Source organism: Triturus cristatus, chromosome 9, assembly GCF_964204655.1.
Source record: "Triturus cristatus chromosome 9, aTriCri1.1, whole genome shotgun sequence".
In the NCBI taxonomy this organism is placed as follows: domain Eukaryota; kingdom Metazoa; phylum Chordata; class Amphibia; order Caudata; family Salamandridae; genus Triturus; species Triturus cristatus.
Genome location: NC_140592.1, coordinates 517794681 through 517817877, shown reverse-complemented (window position 1 = coordinate 517817877; position 23197 = coordinate 517794681). Strand labels below are relative to the sequence as shown.

Here is a 23197-nt window from a genome sequence, read left to right as displayed (position 1 = left end):
CATTGGTGGTGCGAAAGCTACTGCAACACTAACTGACTCTCATTCTAGTTGCTCCAACTTGGGCCAGACAACTGTGGTACACCACATTACTAGAACTCTCTGTGGTTCCGCACCAAAAACTGCACCTCTCCCCATGCCTCTTAACCCAGAACCGTGGAGAGATCAGACACCCGGACCCAGCTCAGCTCAACCTTGCGATCTGGCTCCTGAGGTCTTAGAATTTGGTTACCTTAACCTTCTCCCTGAGTGTATGAACGTTATTAAGGAGGCTAGACGTCCCACCACTAGGGCCTGCTATGCAGCCAAGTGGAAAAGATTTGTTATATATTGTCATAACAACATCATCAATCCTCTAGATGTGTCTATCCAACACATCATAGGTTACCTACTACATCTCCAAAGGTGTAACTTGGCTTATACATCTATTAGGTTGCACCGCGCTGCCATAGCGGCCTATTTACAAAATAGGCAACACTTGTCACTTTTCAGAGTACCTGCTATCAAAACATTTATGGAAGGACTCAAAAGAATAATTCCTCCCAGAGTACCACCCTCACCTGTGTGGAATTTAAACATAGTTCTCACAAGACTAATGGGTCCTCCATTTGAACCTCTACAAGTGGAGAAGTGTGGCTCAATGATTAGAGCGGCAGACCCTGATGCAGAGGTCTAGCCCGGGACCAGGGTTCAATTCCCCGCCTTGGCGGGTCTTTGGCTCAAAAATTCCACGGACCTGATAATTCTCGCCTCGGTGCCTATTCCAATCATGGAGTCCCACTCTGCAACTCTGGGCAATAGCTTGCTTAATCTCCACAAAGGCCCCCACAATGCTAAGGATGCCTGGCCTCCACCTTGGGGGTGCCCAGGAGTGGACGCCTCACAGGGAAAGCCAGGATGGGTTCCACAGCGGTATTCGTACAAGCGCCTTGAGACCCTTGCGGGTAAGTAGTGCGCTATACAAGTATCAATTTACAATTTTTTTTATATAAATGTGAGCTACAGTTTTTAACATGGAAGGTTCCTTTTCTAGTGGCCATCACTTCTCTTAGAAGAGTTGGTGAGCTCCAAGCACTAACCATTCAGGAACCTTTCTTACAAATACATCATAATAAGGTTGTTCTCCAAACTAATCCTAAATTCCTCCCTAAAGTTATTTCTCCCTTCCACCTCAATCAGTCTGTAGAGTTGCCAGTGTTCTTCTCGCAACCACAAACAGTCGCAGAAAGAGCTCTCCACACTCGATGTCAAAAGAGCACTGCTTTATTACACTGAGAGAACAAAACCTTTTTGCAAGACAAAACAGCTTTTCGTATCCTTCTCACCACCACATAAAGGCAACCCCATATCAAAATCTGGAATAGCAAGGTGGATTGTTAAATGCATACAGATTTGCTATCACAAAGCAAAACGAACATTGTCAGTTCCCCCTAAAGCCCACTCTATCCGAAAGATAGGAGCTTCAATGGCATTCTTAGGGAACATTCCCTTACATGACATTTGCAAAGCAGCTACATGGTCTACACCGCACACATTCACAAAGCACTATTGTGTAGATGTGCAAACAAAACAGCAATCTAGTGTGGCCCAGGCTGTACTCAAAATATTATTTCAAACTACTGCAACAGATACTGGTGGTCGCCGCTAAGGAAGGGTACTGCTATACAATCTCTGCTTAGTGTGTGATCTGCAGTTCAAATGCCTCGAACGGAAAATGCTACTTACCAGTATGCATCTGTTCTTGGCATGTGGAGCTGCAGATCCACACACGCCCACCCACCTCCCCACCTACCCGGCTACCTTTATCTGTTCCAGTATTATCTTATTTAGATACAGCATACATGGGCATCTTTTCTGTTTCTCACAAAACTCCATCATTTCCCTGCTGGCGAAAAACAATCTGAAGATGGAGCCTATGCCCATGCGCACTATCATCCAAAGGAGGAGTCACCTATCAGTTCTTCTGATCTGAGGACGGCGTATGTGGTGGGTGCATGTGGGCTAAAAAGAAAAGACCAATAGTGCGTGCAAAGCGACTAGGTGACTTTAAAATAGGCCCCGGACCCACAAACGTTTTAATTAAAAAATGGGACCAGGACTAAGTAAAAACAGTGGGGCTGCCAGGAGGTCCTATGGTACCAGGGTAGGTTTTATGTGTACGTGGGCAACATGTTTCATGCCATTGGAGCCCAAAGGTCAAGCAGCACTTTATCAGGACCAAAATAAACAAAAACCAATAAGGTCCACAGAAGATGAGGACCGGGGGAGGGACTCCCCGTAAGGTGGGGATGTCCGAATGAGGTATGTCTGATCCCGTTTAAGGAACCAGTGGTGCGTCTCCACCTCGAATGAGATGGGGTATTACTTCATAGATGTAGGGGAGGGACCCGACCACTGGCGGAACCACTGAAGTGAAGGCACGGGCACTGCCGGCTCACCTGCGCGTCTCCCAGACGTCTTGATATCCATATCCAGACGTTAGGGAGACGCATGTTGACCACGTACACATAAAAGCTACCCTGGTAGCTTAGGCCCTCCTGGTAGCCCCACTGTTTTTACTTAGTCCTGGTCCCATTTTTTTATTAAAACGTTCGTGGGTCCGGTGCCTATTTTAAAGTCACCTAGTCACTTTGCACACGCTATTGGTCTTTTCTTTTTAGGACACATGCACCCACCACATATGGCGTCCTCAGATCAGAAGAACTCCGCCAAAGAAGCCACCAGGCCCGTCAGACATTGCAGCGCCGGTCTGACGAGGAGCGCCCTATGATGAAGCATGACGCCCTAACAGGTGTTTGAGGGCATTACGATTAGAAATTCAGATCTCCCAGCAACTTAAACACTAGTCAGTTAGCAACCTGCCCAATAGAGGAACAGACTCCTTACTGTGATTTACATGAGTACTTGGAGGAGCACAGGAGTAGGACTTCTTTAAATAACCAGCTCCTCTGTCCCCCTTTTTGATTTAACGTTGATGTTAAAAAGGTGTCTGCAGCAGGCCTTGACAGCTGGATTCAGTGAGAAGTCAAAGATAATACCCAGGTCTCTGGATAAAAACCACATAGGTGGAAGTAAATTGTGTCCATGTTTGCCATTCACCTCCATATCCCTGTTTCGGAGTAAGTACAAGGCAAGGCAGCAATTGACTGTATGATGCAGAGAGAAGTTTGCCCCTTTTCTGGTGTCCTGAAATAGGTGGTTCTGTCATCTTTGTTGTAATCACTCACAATACTTTTCGGAATTGCTGGTATGTTAGTTCTATGTAATATCGGCATTATATAGTATTTTAAAGGGCTGAATGATGGATCGCGGCTATGTGTGAGTCTATTCCAGAAGAGACCCTTACAATTAAAATAACATTTTCTCGGAGGACAAAGAAATCCACCCAGGAAAATCCACACAAGGCAAGATTCAAAGTACAAACCATATAGGTTTATTAAAATTAAGAATCGATGTACAAAGCAAAATGCATTGGTTAATTAAATCATATCAAAATGCAAATAATTGTAAAATAGCAGCGGAAACTAAGCTTTAATCCAAATAATAGCCAGCACCAAATACTGTCTATCACGAGCAAATAGAAATCAAGGAACATTTGTCATAAGGACTGTTCAGTAAATCAGGAGAGAGGAATTGTTAAACTTATCGAAGTTTAGTGTGATAAAGGCTTGACATAAAGTCTGCCTTAAAGGGAATTGAGAAAGAAATCTGACTTGTCCCCATATTGTTGAGCATTTATAGGTTTTAGGTAGAGAAACTGTTCAGTCATTGTAGTCTGACAGAGAAAGTTACAACCAATAGATAAATAGAAAACACATCACATGATAATATTGATATTTGGCCTAAATCCTATGTATATGCTGTACTATGCCTTCCACAGAAAATAATACCACATTTACAAAATATACTGCATCTTCTGTGCGGCCGAGGAAGTATGGACTCTCGCTTTCAATTTCTATGCAACTGTAAAATCCATCCTGTCCTGAAACATCATGAATACAAAACCTTGCTTTATATAACTGTTACAGTATGAACAGGACCATAGATCTAACTTAATTGTGTATTGAATAAACAATGAAGGACAAAACTGAAGCTCCGCAGTGCGCAGGGAGGGGGAAAATTAGTTTGTCAAGTGTTGGAACACAAATGCATTTAAAATGTGCGGCTTGAAAACATGAGTCGGCCTAAAGCCTCACTTATTTCAATCTAAATATTCTCATTTTCAAAAATTCAGTAATGGATTGCTTTTGCAACTATTTGGTGTTACATACTATGCAGAATTAATACCAATCTGTGTCAAAGGACCCACATTTGTTTCAATGTCTGATATTATTTTCTACTTGCTGGTAGTACTCTCTCCAATATTTTCCTAATTTTGGCCAACTTCAGATCAGGTGTAGCGGCAAGTTTATTACTTCACAGCCCCTCCAACAGAAAGACAATGTTGTTTTGTCCCACTGGTATAATCTCTTATGTGTCTAATAGTCGTATGTAAGGAACTTGTGCATGCTCTCTTCGTTTCGTGTTTCTTATTGTCACACTGCATCTGTCAAAGGCTTTACCTCCCTAATTGTCGGATATGTGTTTACCCAGTCTTTCTCCTATGTTGTCGGACATAGCTGTTTGGGTGGTTGTCAGAACAAGAGTATCACTTTTAATAAATTGGAGTCTAGTTGTGTAAGATCTACCCCTTTAAGCACTTATCGAATGTTGTGCATTCACTTAGTGCTTCCTTCACCACAGTCCTGGTATAGTGGCCAATGCCAAACCTGCTCAGTTTCTTTTAAGACAAATTCTTTTTTAAGTTCTTCTAAAGACTGGCTATCACCTCTCCCTGAAGAAGAATCCCATCACTAGCCATTTCCTTTCCCCTTACATAAGTTGTCCCATTCCCGGCTGGGTGTTCAGCTGGGAGTACTGTAAATAGGGTTCATTGGGATGGGTATGATGTGAATACCTTGTTCTTTCCCAGTTTGCCTTATATTTGAAGTGTCACTTTGGTCATTGGTGATTTGGACAGTCACCAACTCCTGTGTTTTCCCTTGATCCAAGGAACATTCCACATGGATATTCCTGCAATGGTATTGTCTAAAAAGCTCTATTGCATATTAGTTTCTGTTTTACCCCATTCTATCAGGAGCAATAAACAACAATTCTGTCAAGAAGCAAATTTGAAATGCTTGAAAGTATCTGACTAAATTTGGGACGGGGAAGTCTTCCTTAGGAAATCAAGCGGTATAGAAATTCTAGATGATAATCTTGATTTACTTTAGCGCCAGAGGATATTAAGAGTTGGCTTGAAATTTTTGAAGGGTGTGTAGTATTGGTAGTGGTATGATTCGAAACAGTTACAGTATTTGAAATTGTAATATCACTGCAGCAGTCCTGCCTATCCAGGAGACTCATACTATGTGCTAGTGTAGCTCTTTGTGGATTGCAGTAAGTAGTAGCCTTGATTTGTACTCTGGAGGAGCAATACGATTCCCAAGTAGGAAACTGCATTAGAATTCCGCTGTATAGTGAATAGTACACAGAGAGACTGCAACTGATCCATTGGTGTGCAGAGGACTAAAGCTTCCGAATTCGTAATGTTGACTTTAGAACCAGAAACTGCGCTGTAGTGCTCTAGTTCCTCACGTATGTGAGGCAGGAAGTTTACAAGGTCTGCAATGAAAAGCATAACATCATCTACAAACATTATCATCTTCAAGGGGTCTACCTCAATCAGGACACCCTTAATAAAAGGTTCAACGCATGCCCCGTTACCCAACTCATGGTCAACAAGTATTATTGTACCGATTTTTAAAAAGGGTTATCGCTCCCAGCCCAACTGTTACAGGCCTATTTCTTTAATAGACAATACCCTAAAAATTCTGGGCAGAGTTCTATATAATAAGATCCTAGATTGGGCTGAGGGCAGCGACACCCTAGAACACTGCCAGCTGGGTTTTAGGAGTAAAGTAGGCACTAACGAACAATGCCTAAACCTTAACTTAATCAGCGGCAAATATACTATAGCCCGGGACACGCCGATATACCTGGCCTATATGAATTTGACCTCTGCTTTTGATCTTGTTAATAGGTCAAAGCTTTGGTCTATCCTTTTGGCCTTGGGTTTGGATGAAGCACTGGTGCACTTTTTAGCGCACCTACATAAAGATCTAAATGCCGGGGTCAGGATCGGCAGCAGGGGTGAAGTTACAGATGCGATTAAAGTAAGCAGAGGGGTAAGACAGGGATGCGTTTTAGCCCCCCTGTTCTTCATCTTATACATCAATGGTCTGCACATATCATTGATCACACTACCCCATGATGTCCCCAAAATTAACAGCAAAATAGTACCTGTGTTACTATATGCCGACAATGGGGTCCTTATGGGCTGCACTCCCAACTCCCTACGCATCTTAGTCCAGGGCTTTGTTGATTTTATGGCCATCCTGGACCTAAGCACTAATTAAAAAAAATATTTTATTATGTCTTGCGGGCCGTGAAAACGCCAACTAAATTTTATATCTGTGGAAGGCCAGAAACTGAAAAGCACTATCACTTTTCCTTACCTTGGTTTGGTCTTTGCTGCGAACGGCTCCTGGACTGAACATATGGTTCACTGCAGGAGCAAGTTCTCAAAGGCCTCTAACTCCATCCTTAGTCTCCCACGGCCTAAGAGAACAGGCGCTGTCTTAGCTATTTTAAAAATCTTTAAATCCCAGTGTATACCAACAGCCACTTATGGTGCAGAAGTCTCGGGTATTGCCAAAAGTCACTGTATCCAACTAGAAAAAGACAGATTTTTCAGGAAATTATTAGGTGGAACAATCTCCACAGCTCAGTATATCTGTCATAAAGAACTCAATTTAAATTATATAGAGGACTATTTAAGGGCCCGCCCTGCCCTCTTTTGGCTTTCCATATGGAAAAACCCAGCAGCAAAACTCACGAGAGAGATCATAGGTGACTGCATTGGATGCGAGAAAGGGCAGAATATTCCGTGGTTGTCCATAGTAACAGGAGCCTAAGCAGCGTTAATTTAGGAAACCTCTTTTTAAACCCGAGCATAGCTGAGACCATACATAAAAATGTCCTCAGGGATGCACCCTATACACTTTATAGCATAGAAAGGAAGGAGAGGGAATCTAAGAAACCTTCTGTCGTTAATCTTATGATTACTGAACATACTGTATATCCCCTGGCCAGCTACCTTACCCTGCCCTTGAGTCACTGGGAGAGGAGTCTCCTCGCCCGTCTAAGGGCAGGTACTGTAAAGATTTTGCTGTGCTTTCCCCTGTTACCACGCAAATCTATATTCCCAACCCTGCCCGTGCGATGGACAGAGTGGCCAAACTATTCTAAATTTTTTTGTTCTTTTGCAGGTACTACATAAAATACACTAAGTGGCTTTTAATCCCGTTTTTAAAAAACTATACCAATTAGCCTGGTAGATGCTCACAGGAGGTTACTTACCTTGACAGATGAAGAGCTGACCTTCCGCGTCGGCACTTTCATGAGAATTGCTGTGCGAGCCCGCAATATGATGTCCGACCCCTGAGTCAATTTTTGTTCACATGAGTTTAAAAATTGTGTATTTATACCTATTGCTAATTAATTCTTACTGTGAATATGTACTTGTGTATTTTAAATTGTTATATTTACTGTGCTTTTATGGATATGGCTATATCCGAATAAAGTATTTTTGAACTTTGAAAAAGTTCAACTTCTAAGGATGAATAAGAGTGGGGATAAAGTGTGGCTTTAAATTGTGCCACTTTTATGGATCTGGCATTTGACGCCATCACTTTTATCTGTGCCCTCCTGTCTGGTAGACAGCCAGTATTGAAATTGTGGATGGAAGCCTAGGGAATGCACTAGGCAATTCATGTATGTCCAGTTGACCCTGTCAAGGAGCAAGCCTTTTAAAACATTTTTTTTATTGTGTGTTGGTATTCTATGATCTGCACAGTCATATTGTCTCTAAACTGGCGGCCTAGGGTGATGCCAGATTTGTCCGGGTAATACCAAATCTAGAATCATGGTGTTCAGACTAGATGCCAAAATGTTGTTGAACAGTTTACCTTTGAGATTCAGGAGAGAGCTTGGTCTATATGATCCATATTGAGATACGTTCTTATCTGGTTTTGGAATGACTAAGACTGAGGCGTTCAGCACAGAGTCGGACACATTGCACTTTCCTCTGAATTAGTCATTAGAATTGGGGTCAGTGATTTACATAACGTTGTATAAACTAAGGCTGTGTAGTCATCTGGCACCTCTCTTCTACCTACCTTAATTCTGTGTATGCTGTCATTGATCACCTCTATATCGGTCAGTTCCTTGAGAGCCTCTGCACGTCTTGATGTCACTTTTTATCTCTGCTTTGCATTTATATGGGATTGGGCCTTAGCCTCTTCTGCCACTTTCACCTCATACAGTTTCCTTTCATAGATGTCCTGTGCAAGGTCTTAGTCTTCTACAGAGGTTTTCCCTGTCTCTGTATTCCCTTCACTCTCTCACTGAACATTTTTGCTCTAAGTCAGCAGCCAGAGGCTTGCCTGCTTTGTTGCTTGAAGCTTATCATTTGTGCCTATTTTTGAAAAGTTCATATTCTGTCTTATTCATTTTTAGCTCATGCATCTGAGAGTGAAGCCCCAGAATTTCGCACCACGTCCTGGGCGTCTGTGTTCTGTGTCTAGGATGGCCAGTTTGTGCTTAAGTTTTTCTCTTATGTTGACACGTGCTTGAAGGCAAGAGCACACCTATATAAATATACCTTGCAAAAACACTTTGAACATATTCTAACGTGTCTTTATCACCACTGATTCCCTCTCATTTTCTTTCATAAAATTGGTGGAGAAGAAATAAAATGAGTCACCAATTGGTTCCCTGTCTTTTTTGCTCTGTGTGTCGTGAGCTTGATCGTAGTAAGAACATGGTCTGATAAAGCTACCTATTGTAGTTTAGATGGTTTGTGAGATTAGGCTACTTCCAACGAGGCAATGGTCAAGCTTTCCATATGTTTGGTGGGCAGGTGAGTAAATTGTGTAGTCTGTTGTTTGAATGTTGTGTCCTCCATATCTCCACCAAATCTGGCCATTCCCTAATCTGTTCTGTAGCTGCACCAATCCCTCATACCTCTATTTCATATGATCACTTGGACCATTCATCATGATAATTTCGACCTCTACTACGTTGTCAGTGAAATTTCTCCCCCCTCCCTCCCAGTACAGGTCCTAAATCCATCGGTTTTTTACGCACCATGCCATTTCAGTTTAGACCCAGCCATATGCAAATCAGTCTTGACTCGGCGCCCAATAGGAAGAGTCCAGCCAGACCTGCCAGGCCAGGTCCTCCCTGGACTGGAAACAAGCATCCTAGGACCGTCCATCATTTGTTCGCATAGCACTTTTCACCCTAAGTGGGATGGGTATGCCCAGATGTGTGTCTCTTGCTCACTGTGCCACTAGATTCAAGCTAGCCTGGCTAATGAAGGGTAATACCCAGACACCGGTCCCAGGATGTTTGTTTCCGATCCAGGGAGGACCTGGCTTGGCAGTTCAGTCTGGACTGTTCCTATGAGGCACAGGGTCAAGACTGATTTGCATATGGCTGGGTCTAAACTGGGGTGGCATGGTGAGCAAAAGAACGATGGATTTAACCCAGATCTCTTGACTAGGGGTGAGTCTATGATTTATTTAACATTCCGTCCATCATTTGTTTGCGAGGGCGCGCCAAAGGCAAGCCCGTCTGCGCCCGACCGCGACCAGCGCCAGGAACCCTGGATCTCTGCACCGCCAATGCTACGACCCAGCGGCACTCCGCGCTCTCAACCCAGGCCACAACAACAACTGCAAGCTAGCATCACCAGCCGACACCCACGGACCCTTCAACTGTCACTGCTGCCGGCACACCTTCAGCACCGCCAAGACCTCGGACCGGGCGCAACCCACCCGCAAGAACACAACCGAACCGAAGACCCTGCAGTGTATCCTCCTCAACGTCCGATCCCTACACAAACACGCCACCGAATTCTGGGACCTCCTTGACGGCGCCACCCCGGACATAGCATTCTTTTGTTTTTTTTAAATAAGTTTATTAACATTTTTTCTGATTGCAAGACAATAACAGTGGTTTTCGCATAATACGTAAACATGCGCAGGTGGACAGCAGTTGCGTGTCCATTCAGCAGTAAAGGAGAAATAAGCAATATCAGTGTGCACCAAATCATTACTGTGGGCCTCATCCATTCATTCCAACCATATAAGATCACTGTGAATCTGAGAGCGAAAGTCCATAGTGTGTAAGCCAAGGCTTCCATATTTTCCAAAACGTTTTAGGGCAGCCCCGTGCTTTATAGGTTGTCTTCTCTCCTAGCATATACAAGTCCATGCTCTCTCCATTCAACAAGAGATGGGACTGCCGCGGCCCCCCACGCCCTAGCTATGTCTCGTTTCGCGACCACCAACCCTAGCTGCAGCAAGACCAACTTAGTTTTAGGGACGGTCAATATCCGTGGAGATTCCCAGCAAAACAAACGAGGGATTAAGTGGAATCATTTCCCCCAGTACATTTTCCATCTCTCCCAGCAGAATCGTCAAGTGCCTTTGAATCTTAGAACACTCCTACACCGTATGATAAAATGTACCCTCCAACACTAGACATCGCAGACATGCAGACGTCTCTGCCCTCCCTATACGGTGCAAGCGCATCCTGTCGTAGTATGCCCTATGCAAATATTTATACTGAATCCGCCTGAGGCGCGATCGGATGGCTACTTCTCGAGGATGCATCAATGCCATTTCCCAATCCAAATCGTCCATCTCCCCCAGCTCTAATTCCCATTTTGTTTGTAATTTCAACAGGTTATCTGGCTTGTTGTTTATTATTGTTCTATACGTCCAAGAGACCGCTTTTTCCGCTATTTCCCCCATCAAGAGTCTTCCCTCTAAGGGTGCATATTCGGGGATGTCGTCCGTGTCTAAGCCCTGCGCCAGCCAGGCATGTGTCAACTGTAAGTATTTGTAGTATTGGGTGGTGTTCATGTCGTATTCGGTCTGACGACGTGCAAAAGTGACTCTTTGCGATACAATATGTCTTTAAGTTGTGAGATGTCCAGCAGATCCCATTTCCTAAAACCACGCAGCTTCTTAATTACCGGCAGGCGATTACTCACCCATAGCAGGGTCTCCCTAGTGACCCGGCCGCCCCATTTCATCTGTCTTTCCGATTGCTTCCATGCCGCCAGGACGAGCCGTGTCGCTGTAAGGAGTTTTGCCTCCCCTCTCCCCCATATATGTAATGTGTGTACGGGTTTTTAATGAACTGCGTGCGCTCTAGGGCATACGTAGGGTGGTCTCTCTCAGCGTGAACCCATTCATTCACAACTATTAAATGAGCAGCCCAGTAATATGCCCGAAGATCCGGCAAGGAAATTCCGCCATTATATTGATTACGCTGCAGTGTAGCAAGTGCTACTCTCGGCGGCCGTCCATCTCAAAGGAATGTCCGCAGTGCATCATCAATTCTATTGAACACTTCCGCTGGTATTAACTGATAAGTATTCTGTAGCACGTAGAGAAATTTGGGGAGCACTATCATTTTGTACAATGCTGCCCTTACCAGCAGGGTCAGTGGCAGGGTCCTCCATCTTTCCATATCCTCTCGAAACCCCCTAAGCACCCTGTATAAATTACTATCCAGCGCTAGTTTTGCATTCGTGGTTACATAGATACCTATGTATTTAATACCCTCTCGGGTCACCTGGAGCTGGCTTGGGCCTAAGGCTTATCAATCACCCCCACCCACCGGATATAGAAAAGATTTCCCCCCAGTTAATCTTATAACCCACATGAGCGCCATATGCTTTGCGGCTCTCCATAATGCTTGGGAGTGTGTTTTCCGGGTTTGTCACGTACATTAATATATCATCCTCATGCAGGGTTATGCATTCGTCTGGCCCTGTCGTACCCTCTGGCCGGAAACCCGTTATGTCTGGGTGTGTTCGTATCACGCAAGCGAGTGGTTCCAGTACCAGGACGTAGCATTCTTTACCTTAACCTGGACCAACACCACCTCGGGGCCATTGCCATTCCCCAAGGATACAAAATCTCCAGGAAGGACCGCCCACCTGCCCGGTAGGAGGAATCGCCATCATCCACAAATCCACCCTCCGCCTGAGCACACTCCCTGACGAGCCCACAGACCTGATGGAACACCTTCACTTCAAGATACTGGCCAGCCCTACCTCCACCCTCCGAGGAACCCTCATCTACTGACCCTGCAGACCTTTCGCCAACTCCATCACTGACATCATCTTCCCGCATGCCATCATGTCCCCCAACTACACCCTACTGGGAGATCTCAACTTCCACCTCGACAACCAACTGGACCCCAGCACCGCATCCCTCCTGGACAACCTCCACAACATTGGACTCCGACAGATCGTGACCGAACCAACGCACTCAGCAGGACACACCCTCGACCCCCTCTTCACAACAGGAAACTCCTTCCCCTTCAGCCACACCACTGAATTCCCATGGACTGACCATAGATGCGTCCACTTCACCTTCAGAACACCCACCATCCACAGACACCAGCACCTGCTCCCACGGAGAAACTGGACCAGAATCACCGACGACCAGCTAGCCTCATCACTCAGCAACTTCACCCCAACCATCACAGAAAAAGACGACCCCGACACCGCAGTCCGTACCCTGCAGAGATGGATCTCTGACAGCGCCAACACCATAGCCCCTCTCAAGAAAAACAAGAACACCCACGCCAAGAAAGCTAGATGGTTTACCACCGAACTTCGGGATTCCAGACGCACTTGCTGCCACCTTGAAAAGGTCTGGAGGAACACCAAATCCGCAGAAGCCCACAACAACTTCAGAGCCGCCACCAACGCCCACCACCAACTCATCAGAGAAACGAGAAAAAATGCGATTGAAGACAGAATCTCCACTCATGCACACAACAGCAAATAACTATTCAGCATCATCAAGGAGTTCGCCCAACCCACCAGCGAGTCCACCGACATCCCTCCCTCACAAGACCTCTGCGACAAACACAGCACCTTTTTCCACCACAAAATCAAGAGCATCTACGACAACTTTGACGAAGACAGCCAACACACTGAACCCTCACCAACCACCCCCAACACCCTGAAGCCAACGATTGACAACTGGACAGCCCTCACCACCGAAAACACTCTGAAGGCAATGAAGTAAATCCACTCCGGGCCCCCACGGACCCCTGCCTCACCACATTTTCAACAGAGCCGCCGACACCATTGCACCCATGCTCTGCCACACCATCAACTGGTCCCTGGCAACCGCCTCGTTCCCCGACTACTGGAAACATGCCAAGATCAACCCCATCCTTAAGAAACCCTCGGCGGACCACACTGACCTCAAAACCTACAGACCCATCTCCCTGCTCCCGTTCACAGCGAAAGTCATCGAGAATGCCATCAACAGCCAACTCGCCACATTCATCGAAGAGCACAACATCCTAGACTCCTCCCAATTTGGCTTCAGAAAAAAACACAGTACGGAAACCGCCCTTCTCACCGCAACAGACGACATCCGCACCCTACTGGAGAAAGCAGAAACAGCAGCCCTCATCCTCCTCGACCTCTCTGCGACATTCAACACAGTCTCTCACAGCACCCTAATACGCAGACTCCACGACGCAGGGATCCGAGACAAGGCCCTCGACTGGATCTGCTCCTTTCTCTCTGGCAGAACGCAGCAGGTCAGACTACCCCCTTTCCTCTCTGACCCTACATCTACCACCTGCGGAGTCCCCCAGGGGTCCTCCCTCAGCCCTACGCTCTTCAACGTCTACATGGCTCCGCTCGCCCCCATCGTCAGAACCTACGGACTCAACATTGTGTCATACACTGACGACACCCAACTCATCCTCTCCCTATCCAACGAACCCAACCCCGCCAGACACAACTTTCAAGAAGGCATGGAAGCCGTCGCCAAATGGATGAAAAACAGCTTCCTACAACTAAACACCAACAAAACGGAAGTACTCATCATGGGCCAAACCCCGACGCCTGGCACGATAGCTGGTGGCCCCCGCCCTCGGAAGCCCGCCCACCCCCACGGACCATGCACTCAACCTGGGAATAATCCTGGACTGAGAGCTCATAATGGACTGCCAGATCAACTCTGTCTTGTCCTCCTGCTTCCACACCCTCCACCTCCTAGGTAACACCTTCAAATGGATCCCCCTCAAACACAGAAAGACTGTCACTCACACCCTGGTCACCAGCAGACTCGACTACGACAACGCACTCTACGCCGTAATAAACAAAAACCTCACCTGCAAGCTACAGAACATCCAAAACGTTGCCGCAAGTCTGGGCCCCAACCTGCCAAGACACTGCTACATCTCCCAGCACCTGCACACACTCCACTGGCTCCCCATCGAAGCTAGAGTCGCCTTCAAGATGCTAACCCAGGCTCACAAGGCCCTCCACGACACCGGACCAGGATACCTGAACAGCCAACTCAAATTCCACGCACCCCAAAGGACCCTACGATCAGCTCAGCTCTCTTACGCCGCGGTCCCCTGCGCCAGAAAGATCTGATCGGGAGGCCTCTCCTTCTCCTTCCTCGCAGCCAGAGCCTGGAACGACCTTCCTCTCCATGTCAGGATCCTGGTTCCCATGTGGTGTTACTCTTCTGAGAATTCATTCACCATCTTTTCCAGATTGTCAGCTTGGGAAACAATCTATTCTACATCCTTCTCCAGTTTGCTTAGGCAGCTGTTCAGATTTACCCTGATTTTGCCCACTTCTTCTTTGATCCCAGTCAGGAAGTGGTGGGAGTATTTTTATGATAAGGTTGCGGGTGTGTTGGTTCTGGGGTCTCTGAAGGGAAGATTTGGCCAATTAGTACTTATCCTTTGTCAGGATAGAATGCATTTTATAGATCGTCTACTACTCGGGGCAGCAGAGACCCATCACTTCTGCCTCTTTCATCTCTTCCCCACCATGCCTGACCATCACTCGAATCTTGAAACAGGCTGTCTGTCCCTTTCAGAAAATAATGGCTCCCTCATTTTGCCCTTGGCCAATTTTTTGCTTGCATAGAAAATGAGCCTCCATGCCCTTTTTTTTTTTTTTTAAAGAGATAGTCATGATTGTGATACAGCGGGCCCTTCAGACCCCTGGACCCCAGTGTCGCTGCACCTGCTTCACTAGTGACATCTACTGCCTTATGAATCTGGCTGTGCTCTACCCTTTGTTGCAAACATGGGCTCCCTTTTTGCCTTTTTTCGGAGGCTCTAACTAAGGTGCCTCCTCTGCTTCGATTTTGCCTTCCCATGGGCCACTCCTCCAAGCACCAAAGAAACACTGGCACAGTGTTCTAAGTCCTAATGCAAGCAACGAAGGATAAGAAATAATTGGGGTATAGTTGGTCCCTCACACTGCTGGGCCCTCGTGCAACTGCACCTGCAGCACCAATGAGACCGACATCCCTGCTAGGCAGACTTTAGGCTCTGCCCCCTTCACTGGGCCATCACTCCTAGGCAGCACAGGCAGGCCATCTGAACATAAAAAAGAAAACAAAATCCCCATTTCTCCCCCCCTATTGCTTGGGCCTTGTTCCTCATGCAGAAAGGATGGCCTCTTCGCTAATGCTAGCAAGAACATGGACCCCAACTCAATTTTTTGTGTTAAGACAGCTATAATTGGGTTGCAGTGGCCACTCACACCCCTGCTTGTTGCACTAGTGGTAGTGATGGCCGCTTTAAAAAAAAAAAAAAAAAGAGCCTTCTGATATGGCCTCCTTCTCTGGAGGTATCTCTACACGGAAGCTGTGTGTCCATTTTTACAAAAAAAATAGCCCCCACATTGCATACTCAATTCTGGGCCATCATTTTGAAGATATCCTTGAATCTCACTACTTTCCTCTTTTTCTTTAGCCATTTCTCATAGGCCTCAGAGGGTCTGGAAGATCAGGGCTCTGTATGTGAAAGCAACCGTGCTGGACTCCTCCCTGCCACTCACCTGAACGGATATCTGCATGTAATCAGGGGTAGAAGTGAGCAGGATCTATGGGAAACGATGTAACCACTGCAGAATGGTTAATGCTGATCTTATGGTTCCTTTGCCTGAAAGCGAAGGGGCTGGCTTGGGGGCTTCTGTACTGGGAAGCCAAGGGAGAGACGAAGAGCTAATGAAGAAACAAACCTTTTCTCCAGGGTGCGTGTTACCTCAAAGAAATGTAAATGCAGTTGGTTTATCTCCAAATATATAGTCTGCTTGGGTGCCAATGTAGTCTTTAATTGATAGCCATTTTAACATTCATGATGACAGAGTTATTCTTTTTGAGAGCTAATGTGAGGCTGTTATCAGTTGAGTACGGGAGTATGTCCTTTTCATAGACACTTAAAAAGATGTTTGCACTAGGTACAGTCTGATTACTTATTACTAAAATATATATTTTGCAATCGCTTGTAATATTTTAAAGGCTACAAAGACCTCGCTGTGTGTAATACAATTTTAACACAATGTCCAATATATTAACAATTCTTTGTGTCACAGGCCTCGGAGCTCGTAGCATTATAAATACACAAGTCACTATTTCCCACTGCGCCAACTATGATTCAGTTCTGTTGCTCTCTGGCCACACACACACATACATCTGCAGTGATCGCATGAAGTTTTATAACGTAAAGGTCTTTGACTGCACCACCACAATCGCTGTCCCTGCCCCATGGCACTCACTATTCCAATTCCCACACTTTATTATGCACTTCAAGAGCTGCATGTAAATGAAAACAAGCTAAAACGCACCAAATAAATGGGGCCATGCTTCAAGACCACATCTTCATTTGCGAGTACTTCAAGTTCGATTGGTTTCCCCTCTGAAATACACATGATAACCCCCAAGGGCACATGCCTCACAGTTTAAAAACCTTTAGTGTGGATGGAGGGGGTGCACTCCCCAATCCTCTCCACAGCTTGCTTGTTGCCTCGCTGAGCTGTTAAGTGCGGGTCATTGCCTAGTGGACTGGTTGAGGTCATACGGCCCAACACTGCAAGCTGTGACTATTTGCCCTGATCTGTTTGTCTATATGGAGTATGTGGGAAAGTGGCTCTGTATACACTGTTCCCAAATAGGTACAGTGTGCACAGAGTCCACAGTCCCCAGAGGTTTGGCAGAGGCTAAAGTTAGATATAACCTTACTCTCTAAAGTGGTAGCTTGGTCGAGCAGTAAGGCAGTATCAGAGGACAGTGTAAAGTATTTGTTGTACACACTCAGTCAGCAAATCGTCTCACACACTCAAGAACTGAACTCTAGGCCAATGGTTAGTATGTAAAAATATATGGTTGTTTTATTTTAGAACCAACAATAGGTATCAAAATATGCTTGCTCAGAATGAGATGCTTTAGTTAAATACTTTGCAATAGGCAATTGACTTTTGAATGCAATAGTTAAAGTTTGTTGCAATAGGCAACACAATTTCAAACACAATAATACATTGAGCTCAATGGGAATTTCAAGTTAAATGCAATTGATTACTTTTAGGATTACTTTTCTAACTCCAGGACTGGATCCTAGATTCAGTCCTGGGACAGTTCCTCGAAACAGGTGAGTAAATACGATTTAGTTACTGTTGTGATTTTTAAGCAATATTTTGGTATTTTAAAAGTTGACACTTAGAAACTTTTCTCTAATAAAATCACCAATGTTATCCTGTGGGAGGAAATTGACTTAGCAGGTAAGTGGGGTTATTGTTACTTTTTCTAGTTCAGTGTTGGATCCTGGATCCAGCACTAGTGTACCACCTGTAAGCAGTTGAGAGAATGCGTTTAGGTTATACAGGCGATTCTTTTTTTTAACCCACTTTATTGACACACCTCAGCAGAGTAACGGCAGGACCATTCGGTACAACTGGTGTTTTGTTTTTTGTTACTGCCATCACATACATAATACATAGTTGACCATGATATAACCTGGTTACAAATGCAATTCGTCAGTAGTTTTCCTTCGTGGCATGAGAAGTACAGACCTATAAACGGCCATAAACAGATGCAGGCGATTTTTAACGAATATTTATAAGTTTGCAAAATCGACACTTAGAAAAAATTTCACAGAAAAACAGTCAATGGTTTCCTATGAAAGAAAATTCAAGTTACAGGTAAAGTATGTTCTTGTTACTTTTGTAATCCAGTGCTGGGCTCCTAGGTTCAGCACTGGGACATCTATCTTGGACAGGTAAGTAATTACGTTTCCACAGTTAGTGCGATTTTTAAAGAATATTTGTAGTTTGCAAAAATCGACACTTAGAAGAAATTTCACAGAAAAACAGTCACTGGTTTCCTGTTGAAGAAAATTGAGTTAGCGGTAAGTAAGGTTGTAATTACTTTTCAGGGTCAGTGCTGGGCACCAAGATCCATCACTGGGATCTCTCCTGATAGCAGGTGAGTATTTCCGTTTTCGTTACTCGGTTGATTTTAGGTGAATATTTTAAAGTTTAGAAACTCCACACTTAGAAGAATTTTCAAGTGAAACCAGCCAATGTTACCCTATGGAAGAAAAGTGAGTTATCGGCTTTTGGGTAAGTACTCGACTGGCAGAGTTAAGGTTCTGGGCATAGACTCAGGGGTCTCCCACGGTCAGGTAAGTACAGTTGTTACGCCCTCAGCGGCGCAGGGGCAGCCGGGTGCAGAGTGAGTTAGGCCCAATGTTATCCTATAGGAGTCAGGGGGCCTGTGGTTGGTGGCTGCTGGCTAGCAGGCCACGCGGCTGTGGGAGCTGGGCTCCTGGTCACTTTCTCAGGGCAAATGGAGAAGTAGGTTAGAGTAGAAGTTGAACTGCCAGGACCACTCGGGCGGCTGGGTGCAGGGTGCTTTTGAGCTGTCGGGCGCTCAATGGATTGCAGTGGAGAAGCTCAAGAACGAACAAAGGCTGCAAGCTCGGGGACGAAAATTCTTCAGGTGCGACCACCACTTCGAGAGGTAAGTTGGGCAGTTGGAGGATAGGTAGGTACCCAGGAGTTGGGCACAGGGTTCCGCAGGGCGCTAGGTGCAGGGGTGCCTTTTGGTGTCGGGGAAATCTTACCCTCTGTTGATCGCGGTTGGGGGGGTCCCTGGTTTTGAGGCTGCAGGCGTCATCAGGAGTGTCGATGTGGGTCCTTGGGTGCCGGATTTGGGGACACAGTCGCCGGGGGGACGTCCTCGTGGTCTTTGTCCACTCCAGCACAGGCCAGGCTTTGCGGGTGCAGTGTGCGGTTCCTGGCTGATGCCAGGGGTCAGTTACTTGCTTTGAGCAGTACCACTGCTCGTGGTAGTCCCAGATGCTCAGTCACAAGGTAGCCAGGTCCTCTGGGGTTTGTGAGGTTGCTGGCCATGGGAGATGCCGGGATTTAGCAGGAGCAGGTTTGAGGGTCGACAGGCCGGTAGGGCTAGGGCCAAAGCAGTTGATGTCTTCCTCTTGATAGCAGCTGCACGGCAGGTCGTCTTGCTTCTTGATCATCTTTGCTGGTTCGGAATCTGGATCTAAGGAAGGAAGGTTCAGGGTGCCCCTAAATACTAGATTTAGGAGCGTTACAGGTAGGTAAAGGGCAGGGACCAATGGGTCCCTGCCCTGGGGTGGGTACACCCCCCTATCCTGCCACTCTCCTGTGGGAGGGGGGCAGTAGCCTATTCCTGATTGGGCAGGGCTTCCCATCTTCAAGATGGCGAGAGCCCGGAGATGTGCTTCACCTCGCCTACCCCACCTGAGAGGTGGGGTTGGCAGAGGCTGGCACACCCCCTTTCCTTCCTTGGGGTTTCCGGCCAGTCTTCTCGCCAGAGTGGGGGTCAGAACCGGTAGGGGCCAGTTGCTGAGTACAGCAAGTGGCCTGGAGGAGCTCACAAAGGCGGAATGCTTTTGAAGCTTCCCCTGCCCATCCTGGGGGAGGAGACCTAGCACCTCACCCAAGATGTGCATTGTTGCAGGCCCAGGAGAGCGGATGGCTCTCTACCCAGGGGTCCAGAAACATGTCTGCTGTGTGGCAGCCTAGGCAACCCCTCAGACAAGACGGGGATTGTAGGTTAGGTTCAGGGGGCATCTCTAAGATGCCCTCTGTTGTGCATTGTACATTAAATCCCACACTGGCATCACTGCGGGTTTAATATGCTGAGAAGTTTGATATCAAACTTCTCAGTCTTCAGTGCAGCCATCATGGTGCTGGGGTGTTCGTGTTGACGATCTCCCAGCACCATATACTCTGAAATGGCAGCACTGCACTTACAGTGCCCAGGAATGGACCTGGGTACTGTAGGGGCACAAGCCTCATGCACCTGTGCTCACATCACTGGCATAGGGCACCCAGCTAGAGGGGTGGCTGATGTATGCCAGGGCAGTGTGTGTTGTGGGCATGGCACACAGGGATGTGTGCCCTGTCGACTCTGTTTGGTTCTGCACCCAGACACTCAACCTGGGGGGGGGGGGTGTACGTGTGTGTGTGTACGTGTGTGTGTACGTATACTGACCCAGCAAAATTGAAGCTGGCTCAGGGTTTCATGAGCCTCAAACGCTGGAGTGCTCGACCACTGTGGATTTGTCTGATCATTGATTATGGTTTAACAGCGCTTTGGAATTATTCTGCCAACTGCGTTCACCTCCTGGACAACTGTATCATGAAGTTAGTTTTCTTCAGTTGTTATCTGCTCTTTGTATCCTTGAGGACTCTGAGTGATTAAGTTCTTAATGAAAAAACAAATTGAAGAAAATGGTAAATACAACTGAGTCATGACCTAATAACATTGTACATTTGTGACTGATGGGCCTCACACACACAAGCATTAGCTGAAGATACCATGAAAAATGCAATTTAATCAAACTGTCTTGGAAAATTCTTAATTACAAACTTTGACTGAAATTTCTCTTTTAAAGACAGTGTGTTCTGTGTGTAGTAATAGATCTCTGCATTCAAGGGATTCTTGTTCCGTTTAACTGACGTAGTTGTGGGCTATGTGTACTATAACTGTTCTGCCCTTTTCACTGTATGTTATCTTATTAGAAAGATTGTGTTAGAGGTTTAATCTTTGTTTTAATATCTTTTACTCTTTGTAGTTGTGGGTGAAAGAGCGCATGCCTATGGCATCCTCGACGGAGCATGGCAAGGACCTGTCCACAGTGCAGCTGCTTATAAAGAAGAATCAGGTAAGTGGTTGTGGCAGTACGATATTGACCAAAATTTGTCCCACTCAAGTAACTCAGAAAGCCTAAGCCTACACTGATAGCATAGTCCTCCTGCACTTCAGAGATCTTCTCCAAGTGCAGGTCACGTCTTTTTCTCACTTAGAAAACTGAGTGCACTGTAGGCTTTGCTTTTCTGTAGACACTTTTCCAGTGTCCTCTGCAAACAAGTTCTTAAAGAAGTTTCAACCTGCACTGCACCTCACTATCCACTGGCAACCACTGCGCACCAATCACATCCCCAGTGCACTAGAACCATGGTTTTACTGACCGATATGTACATTTTTGGAACCCTGCATGGTGTGCTTATTCATTGCATGCAATGTGATTGCATTGTCAGTGCCCTGCGTGCACATTTTCATGGGACTGAAGGCACATCCATTTTAGGCAAATCCAAGTAAATCCTCTCCAATCTCAGGCACAGTATTCCAGCAGAGCACCCTATATCTGTACTTCATATAGTTTTACTTCAGCTTATGTATATTCTCATAACATTGTTGGCTCTATCACAATCAATTTGCAGATCAATTCTCTGCACATTAGGCACATACTTATTGCAATACGCTTATCTTGTTGTACCTCAGAGACATGAACTATTCTGAGTATGATGAACATCAGAGATCAAGTTGAATAGGAAATGCTCTGATAGCTGGGCAGTTTGCAGTGAGGAGAAGCTCACGTGTCCAGTACTGATGTGACTAGGAAGCCTGCTGAAGCAAAGTAAGTAAGATCTGGAAATTCAAATGAGAGCTGGATCTTGAAACGTAAGCTTCGTCCTGGCTGTTTGGCCCTTTTTTGTTTCGTTCAAAGAATGCAAGCAGACGCCATGTAAGTTAGGTATGGGTGAAGAACCCTGTTCTGATGGTCCTTCTAAAGTCGGTGTAATTATAAATATTCCTAATGCTGAGTGGAAGAGTTTTTCAGAATTTGGCAATTTGTACAGAAATAGTTGATCCTCCAGAGGTAATTTGTTAAAACTTTGAACTTCAATTCACAGTTGGACTTGGAGTAAAGACACTTCGTGTGGGGGTCTTGAGAGCTGCACAGGAGATATTTAGGAGTATCAAGATAAGTGGGCACATAATTCAAACACCGTAATTGGCTGTTGAACTCAACCACGTAATCCCCAAAAAAAAGAAAGCGTGTATAGTCTTAGACAAGTGGAATAAGTCTTGACTATCTAGTTGAGTCCAAAGATAAGGTCAGCATCCATAGAAATTCCAAGGCTTTTCACTGACTTTGAGAGCTCTGTCAGAATTAAAAGCATCTAAGGAGAGAAAGATATATTTTTTTTGTCAAGAGTTGCCTATAAATAATTTCTAGACTATATATTTACATAACTACTGTAGGTATATGAATTCTGGATTTCCTGTGAATAGGTGTTAAAAAAAAGTGTTGTTCAAATTTCAACTTGGGCTATTCTCCATTTTGAATTTTACAGGTGGGGGTGTTGTACACTTTAGAACTCTGCTAGATTTTACTCATCCTTACATTGAACCACACTTTTGATAGGTCACTCAACAGCTCGTAAACTGTCCCTTGTACCAGTAGATTCAATTCCCACTTACAATAAATTCTTATTTGTAAATATCCTTCCTCGTAAGAATTTAACATCTTAATGAATTTCTAATAGCGACCTGAGAGATGAGGCAATAGCAGTCCGCGCTTGTCAATATAATGTATGGGAAATAAATAGTGGTGCAGGAAACCAAGGAGTACATCCCTCTCCACTCCTAAACTTGGAAAAACCTCCAAACAATCATAAAACACAAGGAGGTCCCGCACTCAACAATATATCATATAAAAATCAAGGTAGAAGACCGTCTTTTTGTGCACATCGAAGAACTTTCAATTCGCTGTTTATTTTTTTCTCAAAACGTTCTTTGTTGGACTTTTTTTTTTATCAAGATAAGTCGATCAGATAAAATCCAGTAGGCGGCGCGTTTCGTCCCAAAGGGACTTCTTCAGGGCTGCAGAAAAACATATATAAATACAT

The 23197-nt window shown here is 45.5% G+C and overlaps 1 protein-coding gene across 3 annotated transcripts in view; it reads left to right on the top strand.

Moving 5' to 3' along the window:
• Positions 1–23197, top strand: part of SPTBN2 (spectrin beta, non-erythrocytic 2) — a 935599-nt gene that overhangs the window by 747632 nt on the left and 164770 nt on the right. For all 3 annotated transcript variants that reach the window (XM_085625501.1, XM_085625502.1, XM_085625503.1), the window contains one exon: positions 21076–21165. In XM_085625501.1, coding sequence (XP_085481627.1) covers positions 21076–21165 — 90 coding nt within the window. The remainder of the gene's footprint in view (positions 1–21075; positions 21166–23197) is intronic.